The 10,201-nt window shown below is 42.3% G+C and overlaps 1 protein-coding gene across 1 annotated transcript; it reads right to left on the minus strand.

Moving 5' to 3' along the window:
* Window positions 1-3,563, minus strand: LOC134483138 (disks large homolog 5-like). Its single transcript, XM_063278382.1, has 4 exons — window positions 3,469-3,563; window positions 2,243-2,402; window positions 827-970; window positions 1-196 (listed from the first exon to the last, which is right to left on the minus strand). The coding sequence occupies exons 1-4, from the start codon at window positions 3,548-3,550 to the stop codon at window positions 16-18; spliced, it is 567 nt and encodes a 188-aa protein (XP_063134452.1). The 5' UTR covers window positions 3,551-3,563; the 3' UTR covers window positions 1-15.
* Between the last annotated feature and the right edge of the window lie 6,638 nt (window positions 3,564-10,201).

The following is a 10,201-nucleotide window of genomic DNA, read 5'->3' on the forward strand; positions in this document are numbered from 1 at the left end:
CATTGTTAATCTGACTCAGCTGCTTGTTCCTACCAAATTTTGCTGGGTCTGGAGGTTGCTGGTCTTCTCCTGTTCGTCTTCAGCATTCGGGTTCAACTCAAACAAATATCGCTCTAACTCCTTGCTCTCCTGCTTCAATGTGACCAACTTCTTCTTCATACATGCCTGGTCCATCAGGAGCCGGCTGTGCAGGTTGCTGGAAACACACTCTGCATAGTAAGATCCTGAAGCCTCTTCCTCCCATTCCAACTGCCAAATCCCACAAACTCCACCAGGACCCAGATACCCATAAAGACTTCATAGAATACATCTCCATACATGTAAGGCTGCTCCACAAACAGCAAACGGCCAATCCAGGGAAGAATAAATTGTTTCTGTGACCCAAGCACCTAACAGTCCATGTCTCTCCAAAAGAACAAGGAATCTACAACTATCCATGAAAGCCCAATGCATCTGGGCAACATCAATTAGTAGGCAGTAAACAACCACAAGAGGACAGTAGAACCAAGGGAGGTCATGCTAACCATGTGGTCCCCACATTGAGCTTTGTTAAACCTGGTATGACCCCAGAGGCCCAGGTCGGCCTAATAACACTCTGATGCCTGAATCAGTATAGTTCTATCCAGAGCCTTCTAAAGATGCATAGACACTGTGCTGAGAAGTCACAGTCTCTTATGGAACTGAAACTGAGTCCAAAAGACCCACGGCACAGTGATATTTAAACAGCAGAAGAGATGGACCCAGAGCTGCAGGCTCTCCAGTCCAGAACAAAGAGAGGCAGCAATGGATATTCCACAAGTGATGGGCCCTTTTGACCAGTACTTACCGATAGAAGTTAATCTCCTTCTTGAGCTCCTGAAATTTCTCACGATGTTCAATGTTCTTTGTGTCTAAGTTGTGCAGTAATGACATGACCTCTTTCTCCTTTATCTTCAAGTTTTCATAAAATGGATTTGGCCTGAAGTAGGGGCTGGCCCCAGGAAGATAGAACCCAATGAACATCAAGGTTTAGGACTATATGAACTCAGGCTATGTCTTGTATTACCCCAGCCCTGGAAGGACACTTTCTGAATTCTACATATTTGGATCTTCTTCAGCTTCAGAAACTTGGAATTGTGTGCCCAGGACAACAGAAGCTAAGCACCCAGATAAAGGGTTCCCTGGCTCACTTTTTTCAATCAGGAGGGCTGGATCTGCATTCAAACCTGTTATGCTGTCAAGAGCCTAGGCCACAGAGCTTACCCAACCACACACACACACACACACACACACACACACACACACACACACACACACACACACACACATCCAGAAACCTCTGATTTCATTTTTCCTGTTTTGACAAGTGGAATGTTACAAGCCGAATAACTAATATTCTAGAGGCAGACAGTACACATAATTCTGGAGATGAGACCAGATATTGCCACAAACTTATAATCTGCCCAAGGCATACAAATGTATAGACAAATGTGACTACACAGGCAAAGAACTGTGCTGTTGAAAGTGGGGCTTCCAAAATAAAGCACTTACACCTCCATGAAACTATTATAAAGGTAAATCCTGAGGTCAAAAAACAGACCCCTAAATTCCAAAGGTGGAGGGATAGAGAAACATATAAAGGTTGTGCACATGCATGCAGAGCTGTGCACACACAGACACACAAGCTGGGGCACACCCACAAGAAAAGAAAAGTAAGGTCTCCAGCTCCGAAAAAAAGAACCAAAAAAAAAAAAAAAAGAAAAAGAAAAGAAAAGTAAACAGACTCAGAGAATGAGAAAGAGAGACAAATATGGAAAGAGCACAATGAGAATCAGTAGAAATGCATGCACCATTACTGTCTCAGAGTGTAAGGCACAGAGACAAGAAGGAGCAGGCCAGAGCCTCAGGCCTTCTACTTAAGCATTGATATGAACACTGTGGGACCTGTCACCTAAGGCTGCTGCCATGAGATGATAGCGTTCAGTCACCTTCCTAGCAAGCACAAACACTCTCCACAAACTCACAGCACCCAGAACCTTGCAAAACTACCACCTGTCAAGGGCTTTCCAATTGTACACTGGGAACTCATGCTCCAGTGACTTTATCCCTGAAATCTTCACTCAGATTGCAAGTTCAGATTTTCAACAGGCAGAATCAGAGAGTCCATTTTCAATCTCACTCCTCAGTAAGGGTCAGGTTCTGAATCTCCTATCTATGGGAGATGAGGTTTAGAACAAGGTCGTTTGTTTGGAGCAATGCATACCTCTTGCTCATGGATCCACCTGTCACATAAAGGAGGCGATCTGTCAGCTCATTTCTCTCCTTGGTAGTTAGCTCCAGTTCTCTATTCAGCCTCTCCTCTTCCTCGTTGGCCTGCACCTTGTTTAGGACATTTTCAGGGGATGACGTCTGTCTGCAGGCCGCTGTAGGTAGAAGAACACAAGTGAACCCGCATGGGGTGAATGCATAGAGCATACACAGACCAGAGTGAGGTCCAAACAGGAGAACATGCTTGGAAGCCAGTGTCACTGCAAGGAGTTTGGTCTATGTGTAAGAGGCATCCTAAGTGGATCACAGTTCCCCCACTACTATATAGAGACCAAGAGATGTAAGCAGCCAGGTGTTCCCTATGCCCGCCCACACAGGCTTACAAGTACCAGAGAGATGCCTTCTCCAGGATTATTATCAGGTACGCAGGCTACAACCTGGTTTCAGGACCCTCACCCCTCTGGTTTCAGAAGTCAGATCATCAATTCAGCATCCACAATGAATTGATTGATCAGGGATACTCAGATATCCTACACTGTTACTCTAGTCCAATAACTTTGCATTAAAAAGTCATGTAGGGGGAGGACATGGTCAACAGATTTATTAATTCCCCCTACTGAAATGACAAATGCCCCAGAAGTGCCAATAGGTTACAGGCTCTTTCTCTACCTGCTCCATATAGTTTGGCTACTGTAGAAAAATATCTGCCACACAGAACCTCTAATATATGAAGGTAAGATTGGCCCCGTCAGCCAGAGGTAGTCACAGGAGTTCTAAGAATATAAGGTCATGCCAGGAGCACAGTTCTCTCCCTCTTACTACTGTCAGATAGTCACTGAATTTAAAGAAGCAATGAAAGTGAAGTACATTGATGCCCTGTTTAATTCAGAAAAGTTATACCCTCCATGACTACTTATGGTGTTATTATATCAATTTAACATACCGAATGCACTGTAAAAGTAAAGACTAGAAGTTCACCCAATAATAGCATAGGCATTGCCATATCCTCCATGTGGTTATGGAGAAACTAATAATGTGAAAACCTTGACTTTCAGGAATTGTGATAATCATGGAATTCAATATCTGTGGAGATGTTCCAGTGGTTGTGGCCCATTGCTATAAAGGCCAGCTGAAGGCCCCCACACTCACCCCTGAGAGGAAGCTCAACATACACTGCCCAGAACTTACTCCACATTCCCCATGTCCTGTGTCCATCATTACCTTTAGGTTTCGTTTGCTTCACTCTAGACTCTTCTCTATCAACATCAACTCTCCCAAAGCGCCTGAGAAGACGGGCAAACATGTCTGTGGATATATCCTTTGGACACTAAGAGAAAAACTAGGGAATTGGTTGTCACAACGATACTGGTGACATCACAGGGATTCCAAGGTCTCTCTAGGAGACAATAGAATGTCCAGGAAGGGACGGCTGATGTCACGGAGAACAGACTTTGCCTCCCTGCTAATGTTCTCCCTGTACTGAGCAAAAGCTGATGTGCCCTTTTCAGGGGACTTCCCTGTGGCATAGCCACTGAGCACCACATGCTTCCAAAGCCAAATTTGGCTCTAGGTTTGATTAGAAAAACCTAAGTCATTGCTATATATCTAAATGAGTGCTTCCTCCCCAATCCCTGCACAGAAATGTTTCATCCTACCTCAAATTCTCCTCAGTCAGCAATATTACCCATTAAAGATTACTGAGAAATCACACCAGTTACTATAAGTAGCCAAAGAGGTCTCCTGTCTCATCATGTGCAGGTGCATGAAATCACACCCAGAAATAGCCTGTAGGGTAGGTTGCGATGTGGGTGTGTATTATAGGTACAACCTGAAGCTTTGTGCTTAACATTTAACAGTTGCCACCGGATTCCTTAGGAGAAAGAATTGCATTCATTATGGTCCTGGCAACAATGTGGTGATCTGTTAGCAGAGGAAACTGAAATATTGGATCCACCAGTGAATGCACCCTCAGGCTGAGTGTGGGGCTCTCCTCTCTGCACCTAAGTTACAAAAGCAGGATTGCTTACAGGCCTCTCTAAGCTATAACGTCTGATTTCATCTGAAAAATAAAATAGTCAGCAATGTGTGTGTGTGTGTGGGGGGGGTACAGCCAAAGGAGTTGGACAAGCCTAGAGACATAACTCAGTGGACAGAGTAAGAAACAAGCATCTTCACTCCTGTTTCATGGATCACCCCACAAAACACAAACGCATCTATCCTACTAAAAAAAAAACAAGTTATTTTATTGAATGCATACACTAATACTGTTTACAGTATTGGTAGCAAAGCTCAGATTTTGGGGGCAGATCCATGACTTGAACTATCTTCCTGACAACATATAAAACAATAAATAAATAAATAAATAAATAAATAAATAAGAAAAAACAGAAAAATAAAAAAACACAAAAAGCACAAGCCTTTCATGTGAAGTTACAGAAGAGTGATCCAGTGGTCACTTCTGACCAGGCCATTTTAGCTATGACAGTGCATAGTGAACCTTAATTTGATGGGTCCTATATAAAGCTTTGTGCAATATTGTCATTTTAACCAACCTCATCTAGAACATACATAACAACACAGGATATGATCACAATGTCCTTGCTGTGTATCAAGTTATTTTTCTATGTCCTTGATTGTCAGGCATATTACAGCAACAATCTGAGATGGCTGGTAGACTTGGAAGAAAGTGGATATGAAAGATCCCCGTTTGCTATCAGTACAGCCATTTCTTACGAATGAGAATCTTTTAAGCTGGCCCTCGCTTAGCCCCTACACATTAGACAATAGACCAGAAAGTAAAGAAAGCACATTCCCACCCACTCTCTAGGAAGCTGCCGGACCATAAGAACAGAGGGTACAGAACATATTTACTGCAGGGCAATTAGAAGACAGGAAACATCTCTGGGAAGCTGACTGACCACTATAGAAGTGAGATGTCCTTGGTACTGAATGCAGCTGTGCTATAGGCTGACATAGCTATAGCCTTGTCCTGGGAACTCCAGAAGAGAAACACCTGCCAAGACAGATATCCTTGGTCCTTGTCCTGGGAACCCCAGGATAAGAAAACATATATCAAGTCAGACGTCCTTCATACTGAAATAGCTGCATTGATGTGGTTACGGCCTTATCCCAGGAATTCCAGGACGAGAAACATCTGCCTAGTTATCCTTGGCACGAAATAGCTGAGCTAAGGAAACTGTGTAATCTTAACTGACATTTTAAGCTGTATATTTCTGTTGTTTGAGGCTCCTCACATCCCTCCTGCGTGAGGACCGTGTCGAGCCCCAGTGCATTGGTATCCCAAAGTAAACCTCTTGTTTTTACATCAAGACTGAGTCCTGTGTGTTCATGGGGTGGTGATTGTCCTCAGGACTGGAGCGAGAGTCTCGTCTGTCTGAGGGTCTTTCAGATAAAGCTATAGTTGTGGGTTACACACCTCAGCTCTCATTGGCTAATGCTGTCCTCACAGTCCTTGGAGGCCCCTTTGTAAGACTACCTGTTGGAAAGTGGAAGCAGCTTTATTTGAGCTCAAAGTGAACCTGACGAGCAACTTAGAGAACAAGATGGGGTAATTGAGAACCTGTCTAAAACCAGCACTGAAACCCACCCTCCATTCAAAGCATCATCTACCAATTCTTGAATTTTTACCATTCTCTGCCAACCAGTCTTTCATTCAGGAAAGGTAGAAAAGAACTGGAAATGATCTTTGTATTCTAAGGACCTCGATCTGTCTTTCCTTAGGTCCTCGTTAAGAACAAATGAAATGGGTATGACCATCTGAACAACTTAATATTACCTACTCAGCATTTCTAGCCTAATACTGTGCCTATGGCAATCTCAAGCTTCCCTGAGTGTTGCTGCCCCAGCAAGAAGAATGAAGTTCTATGGTCAATCCCCAGTGAACCTTTCAAGGGGTTAGAAGAAAGCCATCAGAGATACTGCACTTCTTTGTCCTTCGATTAAATCAAGATGATACAACGTGAATCTAGTGTGCTATTCCACCACACATCTTCCTCACAACCCCACCTATCTGAGGTCATTGCTTGGTAGAATTCATGCCCCACCATCCGAGATATTTCTTGATTCATTGCTGCCAAGGGCCAGGTTTCCTGAGTTTTGTTTTTTATAGAATTGGGTGTAGTCAATCATAGTTGCCCTCTGTAAGAAATGACAAATATCTATAATAACTGAATATTCTGAAGGTTTTTATACTGGTTTTATTATACATATAACTGTGAAACGGAAAACATACATATTTCATCAATGAAATGAGTAAGATTGATTTAATGAACAGAAAAATGGATGGTACTTCAAAACTTCCATGATTACATATTATCTATTTAATTCCCTCCACAATAGCAAGAAACGGACATTATTATTTACTTAAAACAAGAAAATATTAATTGTTTGGCCTGCTTTTCTGAGCTTCCTTAAGGTATAATAAATTGACAGAGCTGTGGTTTAAAATTAGGGTCCATATTCTTCTGTTTTAAATGTGTGCCTTTTCTTTCTATTTTTTTCTCCATCTTTATTAAATTGGGTATATCTTATTTACATTTCAATTGTTATTACCTTTCTGGGTTTCCAGGCAAACATCCCCCTAACACCTCCCCCTCCCCTTCTATATGGGTGTTCCCCTCCTCATCCTCCCACCATTACCACCCTCCCCCCCCAACAAGCCCCTTCACTGGGATTCACTCTTGGCAGGACCAAGGGCTTCCCTTTTATTTCTAGTGGGTGCTGCTCTCCCTGCTCCGTGGGAAGTGGATGGGGGGAAGGCCCGGGCCTGAGGTGAGTTGGAACTGGGGTAGAAAGGCATAGGGCCTCCTAGGTGAGAATGCCAAACCACCACTGCTGCTGCAGCCACCATGGAGAAGCCTTTGTTCCTGCTGCAGGGAGGAGAGTCTGGTGCCCACAAGATGGCTGAAGGGGAGCTGAGAGTGGACAGCTTCATCACCCGCCTGCTGGAGGTATGAGGATATCGTCCGGGAAAAATTGTGCAGATGACTGGAGCAGAAGTCCGAGGGCTGTGTATCACGTCTCGTGAAATCTTTCTTAGCCAGCCAACAGCTGTGAACACAGGTTTCTTTTGGAGAGCAGGCCTGTGCAGGCCCAGAACCTAGGTGGGACAGTTCAAGCTACCCTTTTTCCATGGCCAATCTCAGATCATATTCAGAAAGTATTTCTTGGGCTAAAGAGATGGCTTAGTGGTTAAGAGCACTGACAGCTCTTCCAGAGGTCCTGAGTTCAAATCCCAGCAACCACATGGTGGCTCACAACCATCTGTAATGAGATCTGATGCCCTCTTCTGGTGTGTCTGAAGACAGTCACGGTGTACTTGTATATGATAAATAAATAAATAAATCTTTAAAAAAAAGAGTATTTCTTCCAGGTGATGGATTTTCAATTTATGGAATTGAACTAACTTACTCATGGTGGAAGTGACACAGAGAGTTAAAGTACAGAAGGAATAATCCAGAATGTCCACCAAAAGTTGCTGTCACACCAGGGCTTTTAAAAGCTCAGCTGCTAGAGAAGCAATGTAGTCTTTGGTTATTCTCAAGCTTAGGTCTTCTAGTCATTATAAGCTGACCATGACACAAAAAGAGTCATCTATATCAAAATAGAGAAGAGTAACTAGATTCACACCACACTATCACATTACTACTGTATTTGAGGTTCTCAGTTAATATCTAAGAACCTGGAAGAGGCCTGGGTCTTGCTACACAAACTCATGATTTATGTCCCCATTGTCAGCTGAGATTCTTCATGCAGCCTGGGGTCAAGGAGGTCATCCCACAAAGCACAAAACACCCATCTCAGATAAACATGTATGGTTTACTGAATCCAAAACATCCATGAATTTCAGGACACAATTAAATGTTGAAACCTAAGGATAATAGATAGAGAAGAGAATTAAGATTTCTAGTTCATAGATCCAGTAAACACCTTCAACAAATCATAGCAGCAAACTTTCATAAGGTAAAGAAAGAAAAGGCAATAAAGGTACAACAAGCCTACAGAACATCAAACTACTTGTACCAGAAAAATTCCTCCATTCACATAATAATTAAAACGCTAAATGCACAGATCAAGAAAGAACATTAAAAGGGGTAAGGTATAAATATCTAGTAACAAATAAATTGAGACGTATCTGAATTACACCAGACTTCTCAACAGAGATTCTAAAAGTCAGAAAATCTTGGGCAGATGTAATACAAACACAGGCTCCTATATCCAGCATAATCATCAATCACCATAAAAGGAGGAACCAGGATATTTCATGACAAAACCAAATTTAAAGAATTCTTTTCTGTAAGAAAGCACAACAGAGGCTAATAGGAGGAAAACTCCAAGACAATGAACTAAACTATACCCAAGAAAAACCAAGAAATTAATCTTCTCTCAATAATTTAAAAAAAGAGAAGCACACAAACATAATTTCACCTATAACCAGAAAAAGAAGAGAATGCAGCAAACATTGGCTTTAATATCTGAACAGATCTTCTTTCCCTAATCCCCAAGCTCCCAGGGGCCAAACTGCCAGCCAAACTGTATGCAAGGATGCTCTATGGTTCAAGGTGAGGCCTGTAGCCCCACCAAAGGCAGATCCTAGAGGTGTGAGGTGGGGATGGATATGTGTGGGTGCAGGAGCACTGTCACATAGGCAAAGCTGAGCAGAAACGGGATGTAAGGTTTGATGAGGGGAGTCTGGAAAGCAGGACAACAGTTGAAATGTAAATAAATAAAATAACCGATTAATAAAAAATAGCCAAAAATAAAATAACAAGTAAAAAGGTAAATGAAAATTAAACCAAACCAACCAAACAAACAAACAAAAATCCCTGTAGTGGATTGGCCTAATTCTGCTTGTATTTTAATGCTAATTTGTGGAACTCAGGACTGGTTAACCCCAAATAACTGACCCTGTTCCCAGTTAACTGTGATTATAAAGAAGCCAACAGCCAACAGCTGCACAGCAGAGAGATGGGGGAGGGGAGCTTTGAGGGCTTTGCTAGAGAGGATCATGAGGAGGGAAGAAGGAAGAAGAAACTGCCAGAGAATAAAGGAAGAACATGTGTGATGGAGAGAAGAGAGGAAGAGGACAGCAGCCATGGTTAAGGGAGAGGAGAGTCTGGTCCTGAGGGCTGTCCAAGTGGAACAAAAACAGTCAAGATGCTACACAGCCTGTAAGAGTTGAGCGTTATTGTTTGGAAAGTAGATCTGATACCATGGAGGGCAGGCAGCTGCCCAGCTACTGTGCTGACGAATGCATACTAAAAATAAATTTAACAAAATATGAGTAACCAGTAAGACAGCTCTGTAGAGGATCCTAAAAGGAATACTTTAGTTTGAAGGGAAGGACAAAATACCAGAGAACACAGGGGATAAATTAATAAAACTAGGAAAGTTAATCAAAGAAGACTGGGAAAACCACAAAAATTAACAAAATGACAAAATTTAATACATAGGTTTAAATAATAATTACATATCACAAAACTCAATATCTAGGGTGGTGGGGCATGAATTCTGCCATGGTCTGAACTCAGAAAGGTGGGGTTGGGAGAAACATGTCTGGTTAAATAGTCCACCCACATTGTGTCAATGTGATTTAATCTAAGGACAAAGAAGTGGAGCATCTCTCATGGTTTTCTTCTAACCCCTTGAAAGGATCACTGGGGTGTGGCCTCAGTACTTCATACTTCTTGCTAGTTCAGCGAAACTCAAGGAAGCTTGAGATTGTCACAGCACAGTATTAGGCTAGATATACTGAATAGATGATACTAAGTTGTTCAGATGGTGATATCCATTTGCATGTGTTCTTAATGTAGACCTAAGGAAAGAGAGATCAAGGTCCTTAGAATAGAAGGCACATTCCCAGTCCTTTTCTACCATTCCAGACTGAAAGGCTGGTAGGGAGAAAGTGGTAAATAATAAAGAATTAATAGATGAT

The sequence above is a fragment of the Rattus norvegicus genome, chromosome 19 (genome assembly GCF_036323735.1).
Source record: "Rattus norvegicus strain BN/NHsdMcwi chromosome 19, GRCr8, whole genome shotgun sequence".
Lineage (NCBI taxonomy): Eukaryota > Metazoa > Chordata > Mammalia > Rodentia > Muridae > Rattus > Rattus norvegicus.